At 43.2% G+C, this 26799-nt stretch overlaps 1 protein-coding gene across 1 annotated transcript in view; it reads right to left on the bottom strand.

Moving 5' to 3' along the window:
• The window catches only part of syt9b (synaptotagmin IXb), a 41770-nt gene extending 24211 nt beyond the window's left edge, over positions 1-17559 (bottom strand). The window contains exon 1 of the mRNA XM_041939244.1: positions 17412-17559. Coding sequence (XP_041795178.1) covers positions 17412-17559 — 148 coding nt within the window. The remainder of the gene's footprint in view (positions 1-17411) is intronic.
• Positions 17560-26799: the final 9240 nt, after the last annotated feature.

Here is a 26799-nt window from a genome sequence, read left to right as displayed (position 1 = left end):
TTACTGTAGGCAAAAGTTACAGGCACAAAAGTTAAAGTGCCAGGCCTGCCCACCCAGGCATGTGGGCCTCCCAGGAAAAATCTGAATTATATACGTGTGTGTGTGTGTGTGTGTGTGTGTGTGTGTGTGTATTTGGTTGTGATTTATTATCATTATTATTGTTATTTGTTGTTTGTTTTCTATTCAATTATCTTGGATCATTAGTGTATGGAGCATCATATTTTTATTGTGTGATGAAAGTCTATAAGAATTGAGATTTGATAGTTGGGTGAGACTACTGCACTTTAGCATACTTTGCCTTCTTAGAAATAACAATAACACTATCGGGTCACAATTAATTTATAGCAACCAAACCAAATTTTAAGCGTCACCATTAAAATACACAGTAAATAAGCATCATCATTTAATGATAGGCTTTAAACATATAAACCTGCAGATTACTGAACTGCTGAATATGTTGCATGCTAGATTCCCCTTTGTTACATCATAAAGTCAGAGGAAATGTTCTTATTTGTCAGGGTCCATCCATACAAGGCACCGCCCGGCCAGTCACTTTCCTCAGGACCGTTCACAACTAAACAATAACCACTGATTTGGCTGATTATGAATTCGTGTTTACAGTTTGGCAGAATCATTTTCTCATTGTACGTTGCTGTATTCTTTTTCATCGGCAGAGAGGAAAAGGAGAAAAAAACAGATCACCACAAAAACCTCACTGGGTTTCTTTACTCTGTGCCTGCCATGTATGAACATCCACTTGTCAGACTCATAGTCTGAGGGACATCCAGGAGGACAATCAGAGAAAGAGGGACATTAATATAAAGGTTAGGAGGGCAAATGATCAATTCCAGGGTCCACCAGGCATTTGACATGGAAACCAAGTGATTTGGATTTTTTAGTAAGTGTTCCTTGATGCCTGTCCTTCACTGTCTTGGTACATGGTAACCGCATATGATCAAATCCAAGCAAATTAAAACCTGAAACAACTTTCTACATGCGAAGATCTTTAAATTCATTGTGCTATCACCGTCTCAGCATCTGCTCTCCCACTGCTCTTCCTGCAGACAGCTGATGCCCTAGCTCTTAAAACTTATTTTTGACACACAAGATGGATTGCTCCCATGTATCTGACTATATTGTACATGGTTGAATGGTTTCTCATTACTGAATATTTGAACATAAATGTGGTAACAAAGGAACGAAGGGTACTCCAGAGACAAAGTGTACAAGGCAAATGTGCGTATGACTCCACAGGGGCAAAGTCAGTAAAAACAGGAGAGAACACAGCTTCAGCCAGATCTGCTCTGTTCTGCTCGAACAAATAAAGCAAACAGTGCAAGTTCACAAAAAATATACAAAAATTTGAAATACTATACAAATAAAATAAAAACATTTTAGATTTTGTGATCTTCCCATTCTGCCTTTAAAACCATGTCGTCGGTGATACAAAACAATACACAATTTGCCATTTGAAAACGAGAAACTGAAAGTCATGTTTTGCCCCCAGTGGTCCGACGTCTCACCTTGCTGCAGTGATGTAGACGTGTACTCCAGGTTGTGTCAGTGCAACATGACGTCACTGTTGTGGTTACTGTGGTTACTGCAGCAGAGGCTACTTCTGACCACCTCCGGTGTGGGTTTCAGGCTTTGTTTTGTTTTGAGTGTGTGTTAGCATAATTGATAATAATATAGAGAGAAATCTGAGATGTAAATCTCCGCTTGAAACATTCAATTGGCAATCACATAATTTGTGTTTAACTAAAAGCTGGCAATTCACACAGTATAGAGAGGATGGAGCCTGATAATCAGACTGAAGTGCCATCATTTACATGTCACTCATTAAGCCGGACATTGTGTTCATGTTGCGCTGTCCTCCTTTCAAATTAAAATATAAAAGTATCTCACAGTACAAAAACTTGTACAGCCATATTGATCACATCCAAGTTTATTGTCATTTTCTGTCACTTTTTTTCATAAATGTTACATAGCTAGTAAGGGAGATGACGCTACCATTCTCAGCCCCTCCTACTGATTGGTCAATTGATTCTACAGTATAACCAGGGGAAACAGCCATCAATAGGCACAACACCAGACCTATTTGAATCCCTAAACAAATGAGAAATATGGGCAGTGATTCAGAGGTCAGCTATCAGGCTGAAGGGGACAGATAATGTCAAATAAACCCAGAAGCTGGCAGACCAGCCAGCTGACAGTGATGTACACTATTGGTTGCAAGTTCCAAATACGTAAGACGTAACTGGTGGCACAAAAAAGGAAATATTCACATATGATGTGGGCTTATTTCTCACTTTCCTTCATTTTAAGAGAGAAACAGTTGCAGAGATGGCTGTTCTCATCACTTCCTTCTTAAGTTCTCGGTTTCTTTGCTGCCAGTTGTTCTGAACCAGACTCAGCAGAGAGGAGGAAAGTTTGAGGGAGCTTTCAACACCTGCGGTTTGGTTCATTTGGTCCAGACCAAGGGGGGGAAACTGATCCACTGTTGCATTTTAGCTCTGGTCCAGGTCTTGCTCACATGTAACTCGCTGATTGGATAGTTTAGTCATCCTGCATCATCAATGTGTCATCAGGACCCATGTGTCGAAATCAAATTCCAGTGACTGACAGACGTTTGTGTAGCACTTTATTGCTTCAGATTTATGTTCTGTGGTGTCACAAAGAGCTTATGAAGAAATTATTTATTATTAGCACGTTATTATAAGCATCATTAAAAGCATTACTAGTACTATTAGTCTGCAAATCCACGTTATGAAAAATGACAAAAAGACAGAACCAACATCTCTTTTGGATCTGGGGCTGATTACTGTGAGATCGCTGTCACACACTTTTTAATGAGCTGACAAAGTAGACAGATCAGGATAGCACAGCACTTTCAACAGCTTTTCACATCAGGACAAATACCTGCGCTGATGTGGGTACGTGTTACCATCATTAACAATGAATTTGCATGAATAATTAATGGATGGCTTATACAGATCAATTATAACATCGCCTCCTGAACAGATTTCATGAACATCAGATAGATTTATTTGTAGTTTTTGAAATCTGTGATCCTAAAATCCTGTGATTTAAAAAGACTCTTTAAGGAGTAACCAGATGTGAATTCATTGAAATTTGATTTTTTTTTTTTTTTTTTTTATGTAAATCTGTAGTACCAATATTATTTCAATTGTAATACAACCACTGTAAAAATATCCCACATAGATGCCTCCTGCATCGAGTCATGGTTTGGAACATGTAATTAAATGGCAAAAGAAGAGGAGATTACAGTGTTGAATGGTATCCATAGCAACAATCACTGGCATCTGCAGCAAAACAGGTGGCTGTGAACATCCAACTATCCCACGTTAAAAAGACAGACAACTGTAGAGAAAAGGACACATATTTGTAGGGGAATATTATGAAAAAGATCTGTCAGTTGGTTCAACTGTAAAGGCCAAGCTTGAAACTGGAAATGCACCTGATGCCATTCAGGCTGAAATGCATCGTTAAGTTGGGTTTATTTTTACAAGAGTTGCTGCTGCAAGACTAGCTTCTTCTCCACACGCCCGGCATGCAGCTCCGACTGCTCCTCGCTGTGTCACCAGCTAAATGTGATGAAAACTGCAGCATTTCAACAGCTCCCTCGAAGGTGCTCTTTCAGCGTATGAATCCGGTTCATGTACATGCTCACAAATAAAGACTGACAAAGAATATTGCAACTGTTTGTGAATCTAAAGCTGCATTAACGACTTTTAGATGAGTGATTTTTTCTTTGACTACTTGGAGGCAGCAGAACAAGCTAAAAGCACAGCAAAGAAAAATGATCACCATCTACAGCTGATATAGTGAATATTATAGTATAATATATAGTAAAATTGGTCAAACCTAAAGAAGTCTGAATATGCGTTCTGCAGCACTGAGTTCACTGTGCACGCTCATCACAATTAGAGCACAGTCAGCGCTAAGATTGGTGAAATGAGGCAGGTAGGACACAGCCAGCCCTCTTGTGTGCACCAGCTGGGATGAATTGAAAGCAGCGGGGAGATGATATACAGTGTGCGTCCCGATACAGTGCAGGGTTTGTATCCTCAGAGAGCATGCAGCTTGTTCCACTGTGCTCTGGCTTTCATGTGCCAAACAGTTGATGCATTTATTTCATGAAAAATAGAAATATTTCACACCCAGAATTCAACTTTTCGGTATCGAAATGAAATTACAGCTCAGAATATCCTCATTTAATCTTGTTTCTGTCCAAGACTCACCACTTTCCTTTTAAACCACCTTTAATATTTAAGTCAAAAAATAAATACTGAAAACACTGTTTTCACTGCTCCTTCTTTGCTAAGTTTGTTTGTAGGTTTTAAAATTAGTAAAACAGCCCAGAACAACCCTGTGGCTTCATTTTGTTGTTTTTTAGAGCCTTTTCTAAAGCCACAGGGTGTCTCCGCTTTTCAACTACCCTTGTGGGAAGCAATCAAGGCACCAAGGCCTAAACCCTGTACAGCTGGTGGCAGTTAATTGGATTCAGGAGCCCAAATAATCAATAAGCTCCCACCTCACTAAAGGAAGTCGACAATTATAATTAAAAAAGGTTAGAGAGGTTTTGATTAGTGTAATTGTCTGTGGTGGGGTTGCTTGGGTTTGTGTGAATATGCATGAAGGAATAACTGGTACAAGTGTAAAGCGTCTAATGCTTCCTGAGGTATTATTGATAGGTTAAATCAAAGCCTGAGTGGTCAATAAGGCAGTGAAATCCCTCACTGAGTCCTCATTGTACACCATAACCATAATTAAACATGCACTCTTTACTTGTACTACCTCAACAAACATACAAACACATTCAACAAATACATACTCATTTTATGATGAAGACCTTTTTTAATGCTGTGACCTCTGAAACAGCGGAATAAGATTTTTTGAAACAGTGAAATAGAAAATGAAATATATTTGAAAGTATGTGGAGGGTGGTGCCTTTTTGCTAGCCTTTCCAAGTTTTAACTAATGGATGGATGGGACAAGTGGGTAGAGCAACTTCCACTGCTCTGTAACCCAGGCCCTAATGTCACAGTGGATGAAAGGCCAGTGGCATTCAGAGGTCGCTGCGACTTTAGGCGATATATGCCATCCACACCAGCTAAATACGGCATGAAAATGTGGTCGGCATGTGATGCAAACAGCAGCTACGCATTGAACATGCAGGTTTACACTGGCTAAACTATTTTCTTAATTTCTGGTTCAAAAACAAATCCCTCATGACTCATTTGTCTTGATTTTAAGTCGGTGGGTCAGTTTGACCCTGAACAGAAGAGGTGTTAATTAATCAACATCAGTCCATGAAAAGAAACAAATAGAAATGTAAAATAAAAAAAATAGTTTTTATGTAGAAGTATTGTATTTTATATGTAGGTCTTTCCAATGTACATAAAAAAAAATAGCATTTTTTGTGAAAAATGAGTGATTTATCCTCACTGAGCCATGATCTGTGAGGGGTAAAGAACACCACTGGACTAAATATTGATTGAAATGGTTAGTGTTGGAGTTAATAATGAGATATAAACAATTTTTATTGGAATTTTTTGGTTTCTGACACTTTTGGATAATTAAACATGCCCCATCATTGTTGTTCCTGAGAAACGAACAGAACATAACAAGCTTATACTCCAGAAACATAGCATTATATTTGTTGTTACTCATTAGACCTGACCCGTTTTGTTGCATAAAGCTTCAGACTCATCTTGGACTCAGATTGGATTATTTTTAAATGTAACCTAACAAGATAATTCTCTCTCTCTCACACACTTTTCCTCACTACCAACACTCTGCATCAGCGAGTGCCATGTGTCGAAGTACATATGCACTGGGAAGCAGGAGGAGAAACAGAGCGCAGTCAGTGTGGTTGACCAGCGGAGGACGGCGCTCAAACCATCAATGGTGGATGTGATTCTCTTCCTCCACAACTCCTGCTCTTAAACAGTGTCGAGATTGTTCCTGTACAAAATTCTGTTCTGCTTAAGTTTCGTCAAATTCAGCTGCAAAAGAAGTTTTATGTTTACCAGCCACATCGATCTACTAAGCAGCAGGGAGACAATTTATCATTCTGTGATACAACAGAAACATTTGACCTTTTTATACTCATAAAACTAAGACTTAGCCTGCTAGCCCTGCACTGCAGTAACAGAACAATGCTACATGGATTATTAACTGGTGAGGATATTGAGTTTTTGCATGGGACATGCAGCTTTAGCCTTTGTCTTTTAGCACAATACATGAACGTAGCCATCAAGTGAATATTTAAGACCCTTTTACAAGGTTCTTGTTTTAAAATGAATACGTGTTTTTGACCAACTTGTGCATCTCATGCTAGTGGGCTATGTGAATGGTCAATTTCACAATATTCGTGTTGATAATATGGAATAGAAAATACATGATTAAAGCAATATATTGAAGCCACTTGGCCAGCAACAGAGACAATATCTCACCACCAGGCATCACATGAGAGACAGATTTTCATTGTCCAGCAGTACGAATGGATTTTCCTGATAGAAGCCTTGGCAGAGGTGTTCCCCTGCCTCTGAAGTGAATCAAGCCTAAAACCCCAAAGTGAACAGACACACAGATGGCTGCTTTTATTGATTTGGACTAAATCTCCCTTTGATGAGGCATTGTCTAAATCAACAACACGATCAAGGTTGGCTGGTTATCCAGCTATGCTGCAGAAAGCCTTATTTGTATTGAACCTCAGAATGGGATGCTCCTGAAGCAGAAAGAGAGCCAACTGTGCTGACTATGAAACATAAGCTTCCTTGAAGTTCCACATGTTTAATTTAGCACGTGTCTTATTGTGACATGCACTCACTCTCGCACATGCAGACACACCATCATGTTCATCTTCTGTCTAGGAGAGCAGGAATACGGATTTATTCATTAACCTTTAGATCCATCTGTCTTGTGCATGTGTGCAGTCTTTATTCCGTATTCAGTGTCTAAGGGTGTGGAACTGTTTAACCCTCAGCACCGAGCTGAGAATATGCCTTCCTTCTAGCGCAGTAAAAATAAAATGCACATCATACGCATTCTGCTGGAATCCAACCTACTCTTTCCAGGTATAGCTACTGTCCGGTGACAATAAAAATCCATAAATTAGTTAAAAAATCAGTCATGTAAAAAGAGAAATTCTCATACACATCAAATTCAGACTTTGCTTTCGATATCAAAAGTAATCCAGTGATGTCTGAACATATGTGGTTACAGTGCACAGTGAAACTACTGGCAGCTAATCTAGCAGGACTTTAAAGCTCCTGAGCTCATGTAGTAACATCCTTTATACAAACATGTGTTTCATCCATTCATCCATTCATTCATCCATCCATCCATCCATCCATCCATCCATCGACCTGTGGAACGTTCCAAACAGGTGTTTTGGGGGCATTTCACAACTTTCCCAGTTTGTTGTTGCTCTGGTCCCAACTTGTTTGCTGCATCAGTTTCAGAATAAGCACATATTTACAAAAATGCTGATAAGGTCAAACATCAGATATATTACAAAAAAAATATACTGTGTGTCCAGCAGATTAGCAAAGGATCACACTCTGTTTATCTATCTTTTACGCAGCATCCTATCTTTTTTCGAAATGAACTAACTACTTTTTTTCCATTTTACACATCAGTACATTGTGTGACTTAACTGATGATTAGAATGCCCCATTAGCATGTTTTTTTTTTTAATTTCCTGAAATATAATCTCCTCTGTTAATATAAAGAAAATGTGTGGTGACAAGGTCACTATCTTAGTTCAGCCTGTTAGCATGCTAACATTCGCTAATTCAGTCAGGGCATCACCAAAGTTACTGCAAATCATCCAGAGGGGGACAAATTTAGGGCAATCAATCCAATATATGTCAAGATATTTCACTCAAAATTGCAAAAAAAATAACCTCATGGTGGCGCTAGAGGAAAGGTCAGGAAATAACCAAGACAGCAGGCTTCATCCTGTAATGAATGTACCAAATTTGATGGTAATACATGCAATAGCTCAAGTAATGGACCAATGTTAGCATCCCTAGAGCCACACCGCTAGCATGGCTAAAAATAACTGCACACTTGCTGAGGGAGGTGAGGCCTCACTGTTGCATATTTTGCACATTGTATATTAGCTTGGTCCCTATTCTGAAGCACTTGCAAACTTTTAGGACCATAAATTTATCAAATTATTGTGAGATTCTCAGAAATCTTTTAAGACCTGCTCGTAATCACCGTGAGGATCATGAGAAGAAGTCGCCGAGCACACACGATTGTCCCTTGGCCTCTGCATCTTTTCTGTCCCGATGTGCTCCCACTGACAGGATGGGAATACATGTCAGCGCACTGATTGCTGAATTATTTTGTCTCCCCTGTTTTCACATTCCCTGCTCCCCCTCCCTCTCTCCGTCACAACTCTGCCTCCATTATCGTCAGGAGTGAAAAAGCTTTTCCCTGAAACACATGCGCGCCTCTGCCCATTGCTGTTCAAGTGAATCCAATCAAATACAAAGGACATGTAAAACACACACAAAGCCTAACAACTAGAAAGATTTCTAAAATTCTGCATGTTCACCTTAGCATGCCATTTAGTCTGAAATTCAGTTTTCATTTTTTAACGCATGTTTTGTTTATGCATAAGACAACCCTGCATGTGTGTCCAGCCATCATCAATGAACTGGCATCAGATTTCTACGCAGTCTGTGTTGAGTGCAGGATAACTGTTTGCATCTGCCAATCAGTCACTCTCAGACACAGGCATTAACAGCGATTGGAGGAGTGTGGAAGACGCTGAAAGGTATTGACTGTACGAACATTTTTCTGTCAGCTCTCTCTATGGCTCATCAAGAGACACAAGACAACTACAATAATGAATGCTAGCAACAAGCAGCAATCTACACAAACAATGATCATTCTGCTGGGCTCCAAGCTGGCGGATGCCACATCACCGCTCATACTCCAACTAGCTTAAGAGTGTAAACAGTGAGGGAGATGAAAACCTTGAGAGATGCCATCAGGATAATTCCTCTGCCGTAATGGAAGATGAGACAATCCAGGCTCATCTGAGGGAGGAGGAGGTCTATAACATGGTTACGCTGATAGCAGATAGAGAGCCGGAGCACAAGAGTTTCACTGTATTTCATGTACACAATAATAAAGCTGAACTTGAACAAATGCGATGCCCAGAGGCCAGCTGACCTAAAAGAAGACCTTCCACTGACCTCCACAAAGACCTCTGAATCATCTCTCCAGAGGTCAGTGGAGGTCTGAAGGCGAGCAGTGGCAAAACTCTGAGGCAATACAAGCAACGCTGGGGGGCTGAAGCCTACACGATGGCCGGCAGATTCTTTTTGCATCCCGGAAAAATGGTGAGTAGGAAATGGGCACAAAACCAAGGACATACATCGGTGGGAATACAACAGCTGTACTCTTAATGAACTCTAAAATAGAATGGAGTTATTTGGCTGTCTTGTTTAAATGTTAACAGATGATTTTCTGCTACCATAGCAGCACAGATACATCGCTCACTGGTTAGGGCAAAACACAACAAACTGGTCCTCTGCCAAGCACAAAATAGTCAGGTTGGAGAACCAGGCTAGCACATGGTGTAAAATATCAATCCTATCTCTGGAGACAATGTTGACGTTGGACTACTCTGCAAAACCCAGCATTATGGGGAGTGTCAGTGTTTATTAAACCCCCTGCCAACATGTTAGAAATCTTTTCTTTGCACAATATATTTGCATGTCAACTAAGGCAGGATTAAGGTTAGGGAGAGATCAAATGGTTGAAACATGGTTTAATAAACCAGCATTAATTACCGCATTAACGAGACATGAGACAAAGATGAACTTTGGTCTGCTCGCCCATCCACCACCACGACCCCACCCCCTTACTTCACCCTTTGCTACATACAGACCTCACCACCTGCATTGCTGCTGAACATTCACAAATTATGCACTGCAGATTTTTCCTATACGAACGCAGAGGGATACTGGGAGGTATAAACACAGATTACTGCACAAAGCCTCCCTCTGCTTCCCTTTGTTTCTTATTATTAACGCCATATGTCATAATAATAATCATGAACACTATAATTAGTAACTTCAGGCAGGTAGGGATACACCAGTCTGGCCTGTTGTATTTTTGTTTTGTTATTTCAATGCAGTATCATCTCTGGTTGCAAGTACTAGAGGTGATGAGTGAATGCAGAGGTCCCTGTGCCTCTGAAGAAGGTTCATTATGGGCCCATCACACCCTCTGTTCAGTCCCCGAGCAGGCCAGACACCGATCAGAGACACACAGCAACCTCACAATGATGCCAGTTTATTCCTGTTTACTATCCAGCACACCTACACAGATAATAACCCACAATTAAACTACTGTACTGGAGTAAACATCACAGATGAATGGTTGATACATTGGGACAGCAACTCTCATTATTTTTCCATCCTACACATAAGCTTTCTATTTCCAGCATCCATTTGTGACTATAAATGACAAGATATTATGTTGGCAAAAGATAAAGGAAGGGAGTGTGATGTGTAAAGTCCACCGCTAATGATTTTTAGCCATGCTAACTGCATGGCTCTGGGGATGCCAATTATAGGTCACCGGCCGGTCAACCTACCACAGGCAAATTGAAACATCTCAACTACTGAAGGGATTGCCATTAATCTGTAAAACATAAGTTAACGTTAGTGTACGCTTAATTGTTCATCTAGCACTACCGTTAAATTGAATTTTTAACTTATCCAATGCTTTGGTCACTCACCAATCTGACATCCCAATGAGCCTCGGCTGTACTAACACAATCCAACATGGTAAACATTACCAGTTAAAAAAACAGCATTAGCTTTGTCATTGTGAACATGCTAGCATGCTGATGCTAGCATTTAGCTCAAAGCAGTGGAGCAGCTAGCGCGGCTGTCGGCTCTTAGCTCTATTTTCACTCCTGTTGGAGGAATCTGTGGTTTTCCGTATCACTTTCACCCATTTGAGACCCCACTGAATAATTTAACAGTAGTTTGAAATCATCACTTACATCATTTAAAAAACAAAACAACACAAATACAGTAAAAATCAACTATATGGACACCACATTGTAAAGTACACCTGCCAATATTCACAAGATGATGCAACCACCAGGTTAATACAATTATTAAGCAGGTTAGGCACAGAGAGCCTCTGATTATGACCCGTTTATTGTTTTCTGCAGAGTCTATTGCCTGCCTCTGTCAGAGCGAGGGCCTCGTTCCACAGACAACTCATTAAACTCCTCAGTGTACTATAGTCCATCGTCTGGGGAGCCTGGCACTGAGCACAGTTCAATACATTGCAACAGCCAAGTCAGCAGAGGGTCAATAAGAGACAATAGCTAAGGCAAAAGGGCATGGGAGTGCGGGTCTAAGGGGAACACTGCTACAGCACAGAGTGGGAGGAAGGGGACAGATAGCTGTGCATGGTTGAACCTGGAGGGTTGTACTTATACGTAGAGGACTCAAGAGAAAGCTGTGGATAGGTGAATTTCAAATTAAGAGGAGAGAAGAAAAGATGAGAGCCATTAACTTTATTGAGCTCATTCAAGAATATCACCAGAGGCTCAAAGATATCTAAACCAAATATCCAATGTTATGTTGCCTGGCAACAATACCTCGAAAATGCAATCAAGGGTGTAATGAAACCTAACCTATTTCCCCAATCATTTAATCAATCCTCTGTCTTAGAGACCAAGAAATGAAGGTGCTTTCTGCGTTTCAACTTTCCATGCATGCGTCATTGTTCCCGCAACTATTGTGTTCGCTTCGAGTGTAACAACACGGAAGCATCTTCCTCTATTCAGAGGCAGACATTGTTGTCACAATAAGTCCCTGAATGCTGTCAGCTATGAGTCTGAGCATGTGAAGGTTAGACAGAAGTGTGGAAATGTTGTGTTCTTTTGTAACTGTGGTATAACTTCGTGAGCAGGCGCCAGGTGCACCAGCTGTTCCAACTTAGCAGAGTTACAATACATTGTTAAACTGGGCTGCACCACAAAAACTAGTTCTTATTCAGATATCAGCTGTACACCCAGTAACTGTCAGGTTAAATATTACTGTTAGCTAACCAATAAAACTAATGTTAGCTTATTCATGTATGACCTGGTGGAGGTAATGCAATATGGTCTCCACAATTGACCTGGAACAAAATCTTGTTTAATAATAATGTGAGCTGGAAATATTTAAAACTATATTTCCCAAAAAATACAATATACTTCAACTATGGCACATTGTCAAAGATTCCAATAAAATTTTGGTAAATGACCATAACGTTGGTTACGTTAGCAGAATCCCATTTTTCCGTATGACTATAAACTAGCGCTTAATTCGCCATGTATGTAAATTAAAGCCAACATACCGACACTCAAAGGATTAGCATTTTAGTGTATTTTGGTCCTAAAATTGTTATTTTGGAATTTGTGTTCCCAACAAGCGATTTACACATATACAGCAACATGCAGCACATATAATACAACGACACACACACATTAAAACGTATTAACCAGCTAAGACATTGCCAAATTTTGGATGGTACATGGTCAATGACTCACTGGCTTGTAGTTACTAAGAACTTAGGAAAGACTTTGCATGCAAATGTGCAAATATGTACAAATAGTTCAATCCTAGCAAATAAAAAGAATCCAAAGTAGCTTGGAGTAGCCAGTAGAGTAAAATGCCTTCATCACAGGTGAGTGACCAAACATTTTAGCATCAATGCAAATGTAAACACAAATACTCTGCTTCAGTTTGACATAGCACTTCAGTATATGGTGCAAAGTAAAACTGTGTTCTTGTATGAAAGCACTGAGGGAGCAAAGCTGGGAAACACCTGGAGAAACACTGGGGCAAATGAAGACGCTGTTGCATGACATTATCATAATTTTGCATTCCATGAGCCTTAGCCAAGAAAGGTTTTGCAGCTGATTTTCACTGACTTCTGTGACTGACCTAAATTGGCAGGTGTGCACATTTGAACACATAGATATTTGATGGAAGTATGCATTATGAATAACAACGTGAAAATATCTTGACGGTCTGCTCGCCTCATAGGTAGGAAGGTTAAGTTCGAGCAAGATGACAAATGAGGTCAAGAAATAGACCTCGCGATTGCGTCACCAACATCCACAGCTGGTGCCGTCATGGAGGTCCACTGAGAAGCAGGCTGCACATTCAAAAATGGAGGTACTGGAGGAGTACAATTCCGTGCTAAGGAGTACATTTTCCACAAAGGTACTAAAACAGGAACATATCGGGCATTCAAAGTACAAAGTACTTTTTGATAGGCTTGACCATTCCCATCCTCCACTGAAGAAGTAGCTCATGCTGTTGGGTCGGGCAAGTCTTCCTACTGTTGAGTGGCTCTGCAGGATGATGCTTCATGAGTATCTCGACTGTGGTCAGTTTGGTCGCTGTCTTGCTTGTAGTCCTGGCCAAAGGACGTGGCTCATCAGTGGCAGCAGGGAAGCTGCTTAAGTCTCTGGCTGCAGGCTTAATTCGACCACCTTCCTCTCCTGTTGGTGCTGGTTTCTTTGTGTCTAAGAAAGATCTGTCTCAGTTCCTGCATCGGCTACGGCGGTTTGGATTAAATCACTGTAACGATGAATGAACTCTGCTTCTGAGCTCCTCTATGGTGCCGCTGTCTTCACAAAACTGGATCTCTGGAATGCATCTGGTCAGGATCAGGGAGGGAAAACTGTTTTTAACACACCCCTCGGACCCTTCAAATATATAGTAATGCCTTTTGGTCTCAACGCTTCTGTGATTTTAAGCTTTGGTAAATAATGTGCTGAGAGACTTCCTCAATTGTCTCCAATTTATGTACCTTGACGATATTCTCCATTTCTCTCAGAACATGTCTGACCACCTGTCCACCAGGTGGAGAATAAGCTCTTCATGAAGGCAGAGAAATGTGAGTTTCATGCCAGTTCAGTGACTTTCCTGGGATACATCATTGAGAGCAATAGACCCATCTGCCTCCATCTGTCCCACTTCACCAAAAACTGTAGAATACCTCTCCATATCCTCATAATCTCTTCAATAAAACTACATTCAACAACTCAAGCATCACATAATGTAGCACACACATACTGTTTTTTGCACTACTGTTGTTTAACATCCTTCTATCTCACTCTTTTATTTACTACACCTATGCATATATATTTTTATTTCTACTGTGACACATATAGCAAACACTCTACTTAACTTATCCATACCAACCATTTGCAATTTTTTCAAATCTTTGTGCAATTTTTCAATATTTTTTCAATAGCAATATATTTTTTACAGTCTTTTGTATAAAATTTACATATATAGTCAACTTCTTATTTTGTTTTATTTTCTATTGCTGTTGACTGTAACACCTAAATTTCCTCTCAAATCTATCTTATCTTATCTTAGATTGAACCATTGCAAGATCTCCCTGTCTGAGTCCTGCTTTTAAATAAAGAACACAGTCATTGCAGTTATTACTGATTTGTACCTGCAATGATCAAGAACTGTTTTGTACAGTGGGTGTCTAAGACGGATGTTGCAAAACCAGTGTTCACGTTAAAAACCTGCTTCGCTCTTCTCAGACCACTTAAAATGAGAAATCTATAGCTTTGGATTGTAAATTTATACCAGGGGTATATGATTCAACATGTGACAAGCCGATGAAAAAAAAAGACAGCATAATGTAATGCATTTGCAGTTTTTTGACTTCCATAACATGCTTAAGTTACGTAACATATGTAAGAGTAATGTACTTAATTTAACTCAAAGCATGATCCTTCTAAACATAAACAAGTTCTTCTGGTGACTAAAACCTAAGGAAAGTGCAACATTTCACAACGTTAACCATGTGAGGACGAAGTTCGCTGCTACTCTCCATCTGTGATATATGTTGTGTTGGGACTGGCACTGGCAGTCGACCCATTCAGTCGTTTAGGTATGACAGTGCATTGAACACAAATGTGAAAAGAGGCACCAGAAGAAAAGCATCCAGTGGCAGAAGTCATGTTCAATGCATATATTAAAAAAACATCAAGGATTTCTAAACTTTTATTACAGTTTACAGCTAAAACTTACTACATTTAAAAATACTAAATATATTTAAAAAATGGGAGCACCATACTTTCAGAAGAAGATTGACAATTTAATTTGACAAACTTCATTTGTGTCTTTGTTACACATACTACGGAAAGCAACACAACTTTTAAGGCAACAGACATGCTGGAGGCAATGTGGCCATACAAGTGCAAATCATCCTCTGGAGCTGCCCGGAGAGAGCAATTCAGGGATTGAGTGAACTCAGCACTGAATGAGGTACAAGGATAAATCGTCTCCAACAAGTGTTGCCTTTTAGACCTTGTCAATCTAACTAAAGTGGTGCTGAAGAAAGGTAAATAACCAAAATTCAGCTGGTTCGAATGCCATTACAAGACACTGGCTTGACATGGACCCTCCCAGACGCAGACACTGTTTAAATGTACTACAGGAAATATTTGTGATGTAAAACATCACAGTTGTTTCACAGAAAAAGGAAATGGATTAGGTTTAGACCTAAAGACACTGCCACTGTATAATATTATTAAAAATCATGTAAATTATTGTAATATTGTATTATTATTGCAAACACGGCTGTAAAAAAATTGTAAACTGTAACACCATCTTTGCAGCTGTGTGTTTCGATGTTTGTTTTTGTTCTACTTGTATATGTGCATAAGGCTATAACGATTAAAGTGTTAAAAAAAAGACTGCTGCAAAACACTAAAGCTAAAACTTTGAGAATCAGAGAGCAGTGGCTGGGCCCAGGCCTCTCCCCTCTCAACTCTGAGTGATAGTTGTTTGTGTGTGTGTAAGTGTGTGTGTGTGTGTGTGTGTGTGTGTGTGCAGGCATGTGTGTGCGCCTATGTATGTGCATTTAGAGCAGTCTAATACAAGAGGAAGTGGGTCACAGGTCCTCAGGGGAACCACTATGGTAGCTTGAACTTCCTCCTCCATCATACATGTTTAATGATGGATTGTAACATGTTTAAAGGCAGCGGCCTCGCCACAAACAAAAACCAACATACGTGTAAACACTCCCTCACGTATGCACAAACATGCAGGAAGAGGAGAAAGTACATCCACAACTGGACTGGACGGTATATGTCATGTACATCATGTATGTATGGGACATGTAATAGAATAGCCCACATGCTCTTATATGTATATGGACATTATACTGTGTATATCAAACCACACACACACACATGCACACACACATGCACACACACTGCACTGAACATTTTATCATAGTAGATATGATGGTTTTGTCGAATATTACCTAAAGTAAATAACTGTAATAGTCACAATAATAGTGATATCCCTGTTATATTCATTGAACTTCCCTGGAGATTTTTTTGCAGCAAAATATCTATACTGTCCCAAAAATAAATAAAATGGAATGAAATAAATAAAATTGTGTGTGTGAATTAAGTTCCTTACATAAATTGCCTTTTTAAAGTTTCAAAGTGTGCCAGAATGTGCTGCTTTCTTTCAGCAAACTGCTCCTGACTGATCAGAATATTGTTTCTAATGCCAACATTGAAGACGTTCCAGCCAACTACTCCAGGCTGGGAGTCTAAAATAACTGGATTAGATCGCTGGTCCGCTTTGTTTAGCTGGATTCATGTCTGCAAAGTGCTGGGAGCTATGGGGAATATCGGGTGGGGCTTTTTTTTCCCCCTCTCTCTCTCTCTCTCTCTCCTGCCGCCAGAGAAAAGAGAAGCAGCCCATGCAACACTCACAGGGTTCAGTCTGCTCAGGGATGATGGAGGCTGTGATGGAGAAACACGCACATAGGCTACTGTATAGTTCTGAAATGCTTTGTAGACTCTGCTGGTGCTAATGGATGCAAGCAACAAGTTCACAGATGCACTCTTCTCGCATTTACTGCGAACACAGCGGAGCCGCACAGAGTGATGCGTGTTTATTCCACTTTGTGTGTGCAGGAAAGCAGGTTTTTCCTTATTTACAGACTGACAGAGAGAAGATGAAAATGATCTTCTCATGCACACACACACACATGAATTTATGTCTCAAAACAAGTGGATCGCTTGCAGAATAAGAGCATAAATGTGTTCAATTCAGCATATTTCTCACCCAGCATGAAAGTTTAAAAGAAGCTGTGTAGGAAATGAAACGCGTCTGTTGGAGATTAAAGTCTGCTGATCGCTCCTGTATAATTAGAAATGAATCTTGATCAACCCCTGAAGCATCGAACTCTGAATTCTACCATGAAACCGCATCTTTCAGATCAGCTGCACATTCTTCAGCCTATAATAAAACTCCAGCCTACTTTAAACTCTCGGAAAGAAGAGTGTGAAGCCTGACCTGAGTCCGTGTAACGCGGTCTCGCCAAGTCCCTGAAGTAGTAAATGAAATCCAGGCAGTTGTCGTCCTGCACCTCTCCCTTGGAGCACAGGTCGGAGAGCAGTTCCAGCGCCTTTCGACAAATCTCATCCTCTCTTTCTGCAGGCATTGCCCTCCAGCATCCTTCTGACTGGTCGGCCACTCCGGCTGATCCCCCACCACCACGCTCCCTTGCAGCCTCTACCGGCGCAGAGACGCACGGGTCGCGCCGCGGCTACACCCCTGGACAGGTCCGGTGCGCAGGAGAAATCCGGCAGGCGAACTGGCGCGCAGGTGGCTTTTGAGTGAGAGCTGGAGCTGTTGGCTGAGGGAGGAGAAGTTTTCACTGTTTTTCTTTTTTAAACCCTCTTTTACATTGTTTTGCTGTTCAGTGGTGAGGAAATAGCGGCTCCAGCCCAGCGCGCGGCTGACGCTCTTCTCCTCCGCTTCTTTCCGTCTTCTCGCTCCTTTCTTTCTGCGTTTTTGTTCCTCCTCTGTGTCCTGTCCGCTGCTCCGCGCTGCTGCTGAATCACCACTGAGCCTCCAGGCTTCAGCAGCGCCAGTCAAGGTCCTTGAATGAATGCTGGGCTTTCACTGCGCTCAATTATTTCTCAATGCACTCGGATGCAGGGAGACAGAGAGGAAGCTCGGCCTCCATCAACTCCCCCCCTCCTCCACCTCCACCCCCAGCACCCTGCTTTCCAAGCAACAGCCTCTCCACCTCACAGTGAAGTCTTCTGAGATGAAGCCAGCAGAGACTTTTGTGTGCCTCTTACTGCAAATGTCATGAAATCCCTCACTGCTCCTCCATTTTCTCTTTTGTCTAATGAGTGCGGTCAGATCTGATTCCTCTCACCAGGTAAACACATGAGTAATGAAGTAATATCCCTGTGTGCTCCTGGGTAGCAGATGTTTAAACGGGCTGAGGGGCCCAAACACCTGAGAGGACCCACACGACGAGCCTGACCTTTACTGATGGTTGGTAATGAAGGGCGAGAACGACGTATAAATGTCACATGAAAGCCCTGGTGAAGGGGCTAATAAAGGCCCGCCTGCCTCGGTCTCTCTATCTTTTTCTCTGTGTGTTTGTCAAGTATTCAGAGAGGACCTTTAAGGGCATCAACAAATAGCTCCAAGCAACATAAAAATAACTTGACAGAGCAGATTTTGTTCTATCAGTTTGCAGTGTTTTAGCTGCATATACAAAAGACCGATGTGAAATAACTGGACGAGGGTCCTGTGCTCACGCCTAGGGACCAGTGGGAAGACATCAGGGTCCCCAGAGGTGAAGTGCATTTCTAGCAGCTTTTTTACCCCAAAAAACTTTATCTAAGCTCAGCTGCACTAATCAATATTTATATATAAACAACTGATCAAATGACTGTGTAATATGAAAGGGGTCGCTAGCGGCGATAAACCCACAGAGAATTTCCAACAACGCTACAGTTCCCCTCTGCTCTACACAACTGCATTTATCTCATGAAACAAAGCCACTTTCAGTCGCTGCCATGGCTCTCATCTGTGTCCTTTTCAACCACAGCAGGCGGATGTTTGTTAGCAACAACGCCAAAAAAACACAATGTTACAGACGAAGTTAGTGACCAGCTAACGGAGCATGTAGACCAACACAAAACTGGAAGAAGAGTTTGTATTAGACTTATATTCATCAGGTGGTCACAAATATGACTAAAGTACATACTAAGTATATATAAATGAATGTACAAGATGCTCCATATCTGCTGGAAGTGTAAATATCAGGAAGCTGATGCTCATTAAAGATACTTAATGAGCTGATAATATGCCAGCAGTGTGGTTGCAGCTTGTTCCATTGCACCCAAGTGGCAAGAAAAAAGAAAGCATCTAATGCCCCTTTAGGAGATTTAACTACTTTCACAGACATTGTCTGCAGAATATTAATGCAGTAATTGCAAAAAATGTCTGTTTCTTATTAGCTGTGAAATAAATATTGGACAAAATAAGATAAAGTAGCCATCCATCCATCCATCCATTATCTTCCGCTTATCCGAGGCCGGGTCGCGGGGGCAGCAGTCTAAGCAGGGATGCCCAGACTTCCCTCTCCCCAGACACGTCCTCCAGCTCTTCCGGGAGGACCCCGAGGCGTTCCCAGGCCAGCCGAGTGACATAGTCCCTCCAGCGTGTCCTGGGTCTTCCCCGGGGCCTCTTCCCGGTGGGACATGCCCGGAACACCCTCCCAGGAAGGCGTCCAGGAGGCATCCGGTAAAGATGCCCGAGCCACCTCAGCTGGCTCCTCTCAACGTGGAGGAGCAGCGGCTCTACTCTGAGCTCCTCCCGAGTGACAGAGCTCCTCACCCTATCTCTAAGGGAGCGCCCTGCCACCCTGCGGAGGAAACTCATTTCAGCCGCTTGTATCCGAGATCTTGTTCTTTCGGTCATGACCCAAAGTTCATGACCATAGGTGAGGGTGGGAACGTAGATTGACCGGTAAATCGAGAGCTTTGCCTTTCGGCTCAGCTCCTTCTTCACCACGACGGACCGGTACAACGACCGCATTACTGCAGCCGCCGCACCGATCCGCCTGTCAATCTCACGTTCCATCCTTCCCTCACTCGTGAACAAGACCCCAAGATACTTAAACTCCTCCACTTGAGGCAGGAGCTCTCCTCCAACCCGGAGGGGGCAAACCACCCTTTTCCGGTCGAGAACCATGGCCTCGGACTTGGAGGTGCTGATTCTCATCCCAGCCGCTTCGCACTCGGCTGCAAACCGCCCCAACACATGCTGGAGGTCCTGGTTTGAAGAAGCCAACAGGACAACATCATCCGCAAAAAGCAGAGATGAGATCCTGTGGTCCCCAAACCAGACTCCCTCCGGCCCTTGGCTGCGCCTAGAAATTCTGTCCATAAAAATAATGAACAGAACCGGTGACAAAGGGCAGCCCTGCCGGAGTCCAACTTGCACTGGAAACAGGTCTGACTTACTGCCGGCAATGCGAACCAAGCTCCTGCTCCGGTCATACAGAGACCGGACGGCCCGTAGTAAAGGGCCCCGGACTCCATACTCCCGAAGCACCTCCCACAGAATGCCACGAGGGACACGGTCGAATGCCTTCTCCAAATCCACAAAACACATGTGGACTGGTTGGGCAAACTCCCATGAACCCTCAAGCTCCCTGCGGAGGGTGTAGAGCTGGTCCAGTGTTCCACGACCAGGACGAAAACCGCATTGTTCCTCCTGAATCCGAGGTTCGACTATCGGCCGAATTCTCCTCTCCAGCACCCTGGAATAGACTTTACCAGGGAGGCTGAGAAGTGTGATCCCCCTATAGTTGGAGCACACCCTCCGGTCCCCCTTCTTAAATAGAAGGACCACCACCTCGGTCTGCCAGTCCAAGGGTACTGTCCCCAACTGCCACGCGATGTTGCAGAGGCGTGTCAGCCAAGACAGCCCCACAACATCCAGAGACTTGAGGTACTCAGGGCGCATCTCATCCACCCCCGGTGCCTTGGCACCGAGGAGCTTCTGAACTACCTCGGCAACCTCAGCCTGAGTAATGGATGAGCCAGCCTCTGGGTCCCCAGCCCCTGCTCCCTCTACGGAAGGCGTGGCAATGGGATTGAGGAGATCCTCAAAGTACTCTTTCCACCGCCCGACAATATCCCCAGTCGAAGTCAACAGCTCCCCGCCTCCACTGTAAACAGTATTGGCAGGGTACTGCTTCCCCCTTCTGAGGCGCCGAACAGTTTGCCAGAATATCCTTGAGGCCGACCAATAATCCTCCTCCATGGCCTCCCCGCACTTTTCCCATACCCGAGTTTTTGCTTCCACAACTGCCCGGGCTGCAGCACGCTTGGCCTGCCGGTACCCGTCAGCTGCCTCAGGAGTCCCACGAACCAACCAGGCTCGATAGGACTCCTTCTTCAGCTTGACTGCATCCCTTACTTCTGGTGTCCACCACCGGGTTCGGGGGTTGCCGCCACGACAGGCACCAGAGACCTTACGGCCACAGCTCCGAACAGCTGCGTCAACAATGGAGGTGGAGAACATGGTCCATTCGGACTCAATGTCTCCAACCTCCCTCGGTATCTGGTCAAAGTTCTCCCGGAGGTGTGAGTTGAAAACCCCTCTGACAGAGGGTTCCGCCAGACGTTCCCAACAGACCCTCACTACCCGTTTGGGCTTGCCAAGTCTGTCCAGCTTTCTCCTCCGCCAGCGGATCCAACTCACCACCAGGTGGTGATCAGTTGACAGCTCAGCCCCTCTCTTCACCCGAGTGTCCAAGACATACAGCTGAAGGTCAGATGACACGACTACAAAGTCGATCATCGACCTCCGGCCTAGGGTGTCCTGGTGCCACGTGCACTGATGGACACCCTTATGCTTGAACATGGTGTTCGTTATGGACAAACTGTGACTAGCACAGAAGTCCAATAACAGAACACCGCTCAGGTTCAGATCGGGGAGGCCGTTCCTCCCAATCACGCCTCTCCAGGTAACACTGTCGCTGCCCACGTGAGCGTTGAAGTCCCCCAGTAAAACAATGGAGTCCCCAGTCGGAGCACTTTCCAGCGCCCCTCCCAGGGACTCCAAGAAGGGTGGGTACTCTACACTGCTGTTCGGCCCGTAGGCCGAAACAACAGTGAGGCACCTGTCCCCAACCCGAAGGCGTAGGGCAGCAACCCTCTCGTTCACCGGGGAAAACTCCAACACATGGCGGCTAAGGTGGGGAGCTATGAGCAAGCCCACACCAGCCCGCCGCCTCTCACCGTGGGCAACTCCAGAGTAGAAGAGAGTCCAGCCTCTCTCAAGGAGTTGGGTTCCAGAACCCAGACTGCGTGGAGGTGAGCCCGACTATCTCTAGCCGGTACCGCTCAACCTCCCGCACTAGCTCGGGCTCCTTCCCCCCCAGCGAGGTGACATTCCATGTCCCCATTGCCAGATTCTGAGTCCAGGGATTGGGCCGTCGGGGCCCCCGCCCACGACTGCCACCCAAATCCCATCTCATCGGCCCCTTCTGATCCCTCCTGCGGGTGATGGGCCTACTGGAGGGCGGGCCCACGTCGCTCCTTCGGGCTGTGCCCGGCCGGGCCCCGTGGGCAAAGGCCCGGCCACCAGGCGCTCGCCTGCGAGCCCCGACCCCAGGGCTGGCTCCAGGGTGGGGCCCCGGTAGCGCCAATCCGGGCGACGTGGTCTTCCTAGGTCTGTTATACTTTATCATTAGGGCTATGGAACCGCTCTTAGTCTGACCCGTCACCTAGGACCTGTTTGCCTTGGGAGACCCTACCAGGGGCAATAAGCCCCGGACAACATAGCTCCTAGGATCATTCGACTACTCAAACCCCTCCACCACAATAAGGTGGCGGTTCAAGGAGGGGGATAAAGTAGCATCAGGGGCTAAGCTCGTTGAATTACGACGGTACAAGTGCAAGTCTGCTTGGCAAGTTAACATTATCAGCAGCCCTGGACCGGGGCTTGTAACCCTGTCTCTCCCTTTTAACAGCACATGACAGCGTGCTGTTTTGGGACTGGGCTCACTGGCCAATCACAACCAAGCATTTGTTTGGATGGATAAGACAATATTTCTCATATGCTATTGCATTTGGTAAAACATTCTTGCATTTTTTTTAAACCTGTAATAACTGATTTCCTTGGCTATGTGGGCGCAGCAGAAACAAGCTGTGAACACAGCACTGACCATCATCATGGTGAACTTGTTAGCAAACAGTTGTTTATTTACACTTCCAGCAGATACACAATGACAGTGTCGTTCATTTGGAGTCAGATTTGTGGCCGCCTAAGAAATATAAGTCCAATATTTCCCTTTCTTTAGCTTTGTTTTTGGTCTCTACCAGCTTGAGGGAAATATCTGGCTGTGTGCTGAATGCTATGTTCACCAGCTAGTCACTAATCTGACTGCTGTCTGATGTTGAGAGGTAGGGCTGGACAGCTAAACGACGAGCTACAACCTGCAGAATCAGACAAATTTCCTCTCGTGGGTCATCGCTATGAGCAGCCCCGTTTACATTGTGTTCATGTTGTCATCTGATAAATTGTTATTATAAATATTGATTGCAGCTGCTTCACATAAAAATCTACCTCACAATAAAGAAACAATTCACTATAATCAAGCATTCACCGGAACGAGGACACAAAGTCAAAACAATGTGGATAAAGAAAAGGAGTTTTGTCCAGTCAAAAACCCACAGACACTAACTGAGAAATATCTTCAGGATTCTCTGGCTTGATTCAAATGATAGAAGCGATTAATATTATATGACTTACCTCATCAGAGTGTTCAGGGCATTTTCTAGCTTTTGCAGCTGATGTAATACCAAGGGTATAGAGGTCAAACACCTCTGTTATATCAGACAAAGTACACAGAGCGGCTCTCCAGGAATAAAGCTGACACTGGCAGCTAAATTCACTGATGTAATACTCATCTCAGACTCGTACGGTCCAGATTAGGGTCAGAGGTGAGCTGCGCTCCACTCCAGGTAACCATGACAACTAAATGAACAGAGGTTTTTTAAAACAATCAGTTCGCTTCAGCAAATTGATTTTTTTGACCGGGCTAAACATTTCTCAATGTTTCAGATGCTGGCGGTGTCAGATGGGGACTGACCAGCGACCCCCACGCCGATGTATGAGTGGCATCGTGCATCAAGCCATCACTGACCCGAGGACTTCATTTTTCATTCATTCGCAAAGGTCTGAGTTGATCAAAGTGTAAAAATTCTCATCTGAGTCTCCTTCCGTTGTTACCGTTCACAGCTTTTCAGCTTTACAAGCTATAGGGAGTGACTTTCTGACTTTTATTGCCCTGAATCTTGCCTCTCAGGCAGCATACTCTCTGTTCACACTACTCAGTAAAGTGAAATAAGTAAAAAACATTATTTAGTAGGTTTAAAGGTTCACTGCTGACATTGGAAATAGTAGTTGAATTATATCTAATACAAAATAACAACAAATTCTAGATGATTATTGGGTTAGTTCATTATCATGCAGCAATCATATATTTTTTTTTGTTACATCATTGAATGAAGCATGATAACCAATCGAATCTTAACTTTTTACTGGCTAGGTGATAATAATGTATTTAAATGAAAAAATAACATGCCATAATATTGCTACACTAAAAGACACACACACACACACACACACACACACACACACGTTTGAAACCAAGCCTACACCCTTGGCCTGACCTGAATTGGATTCAGTTGTCTGGTAATAATAGCATCAGTGAAACATGACTTCAGCATTTAGCAGCTCTCTTTTGCAGGTCCACAAAAGATTAAGCAGAATAGATGTGATTCATTCTTAGCTCTGTCTGAAAGAGAATTGTTTTACAGTTTGAAAGAAAAGTTTTATTTTCAAAGATCAACTGATCATGTTAAAAGGCGAGATCAATTGATCATCATACTGTTCTCTGATGATGCTGATGTCATCATAATAATGTGATATAAAGAGACCCACAACCTCAGCGTTTTTTTTGGGCCCAGAGTTACACTAAGACCAGATCATTCCTTTCCTCTGCAGATTAACAGAAGGTCATTCATGCTTGCATGTAAGAAAGAGAAAACACTAAACAATAACTGGATAATTTGGCCTAATGGATTTTATTTTGTATTTGCTTTTCTGGCCCTTGGACACGTGCAGTTGAGGAGCCCTGGTTTATTGAAAACCTCTGGGCCTGGTGTCCCCAGTATATGACTGGACCTCACTTGTTCCCTAATGGAGGTGTTTTGATTGTGTACATTGAATGGATTTTTCTCTTTGTTTTTGAAAATGACCAGGTGCTGTTGATTGCAGGGGTTTCCAAGGCAGCCTGAGTGGAAGGACCAATCAGTCCGAGTATTTATTGTGAACATAATGGTAGTTGTTCTGTCGGTCATTATTGTACCTCAGCATCGTTAAAAAAGGTCACACCTACCTTAATCAATCACTGATGTAATGTACTACCCGGCATGCACCCAATGACACAAATCAAGCCCACCCAAGATGTTCCATGACCAACAGGTGCAGGCTGGGTTTGGCTGCATGATAAGTGCTAAAATAGTCATGTTGGATCCTCCAGCTGAGGTCCTTCCTTCAATTAAGTGTGTGAGGCTCTTCTGCCGCTTCTGACCATTTCTGTCACAGTTATGACTGAAAAGCCGCATTCAGTGCAGTGGAAAAGAGCGGCTGAGTGGACAGAGAGGCTTAGAGGACTGGGTATAATATGAAAAGAAGTTGAACAGAGAGCAGATTGTTGAGGACTTTGCGGGGCACAAGGCTCACAGACTGACTTTTGGACAGGTGAGAATGTGACAACTAGAGATACATCAACAACCGCTGTGTTGCCTAACAACCTGGCATTCAGTGCGTGTGCCCCACACATAAAAAACGTGCAGCTCTCTTTGCTTTACTATATCGTTTAAACATCTCTGTGCTGTCTGCTTTGATGACCTTATTGTTTTGGAATAGTTTAAAAATGCAGGTCACATACAGTACTTTATATGCTGTAAAAGAGCAACATGTGAAAACAGCTGAGGCAGCTGCATCAGCAGATTAGCACGTCTTGTCACACTGGGTTCATTTATCCTAGCAAGGAGTCTGATACTGGTGGTTCAGTGCTAGTTCATAGTGTGGGATTGTCAACATGTCTGCTTCATTGTGCAGGTGGCATATTTTTCCAAATTATTCTTGGAATGGGCTGGCTGGGGTGCACATGCGGCCAGATGTTCCTCCACCCCAGTTGTTAATCCAGTCCCTGTGATTAACAGTAAACCAGATGAGAGTGAGCATGACTTCCCAGAGGTGTTTGCAGCATGTGCTGGGGCTTGTGCCGCTGGTGAACCTGATGGCTGAGTGTGATGGAATAAAGCGTGTGAACTTGCTCAGCTGGAGATCTCTGTGGCAAAGCACATGGCTATTTCCTTGACAATGGTCTGCTGGTGAGGAAGTGAGTGCCTTGTGGGGAGTTTGGTGGTGAGTTTGATGTGGGAAACTCAATTTTCCAAATTGAAATACCAGCCAAATTTCATAATTTGCTTTTGACCCCCATACGCCCTCATGACCAGTCAGGGCATTTGGGGATCAGGAAGACATATGACCATGTTGTACAGTGCTGTTTTTGCCTCGGCTAACAAAGGATGTGCCAATATACATTTGGACATATAAACATTGACTGTGTTGGACCTCTGCCTCCTTCTAGGTCAGTAGCAAGTTATCTTTTGACTGTCATGTGTCAGGACACCAGATATCAAGCTGTGTAGCCCTTGCAGTCAATAACAGCCACGTCTGTGGGCAAAGTGTTCTCCAAATTTAGTTGTTTCTTTCGTAATGCCTTAGTTGTTTAAAGTGATGAACGGTCTAACTTTCCCCCCCATATGTAGCAGATGTTAACAAC

This window comes from Chelmon rostratus, chromosome 6 (genome assembly GCF_017976325.1).
Source record: "Chelmon rostratus isolate fCheRos1 chromosome 6, fCheRos1.pri, whole genome shotgun sequence".
Lineage (NCBI taxonomy): Eukaryota > Metazoa > Chordata > Actinopteri > Chaetodontiformes > Chaetodontidae > Chelmon > Chelmon rostratus.
The sequence above is the reverse complement of the archived record's forward strand: the minus strand, read 5'-3'. Positions and strand labels throughout refer to the sequence as shown.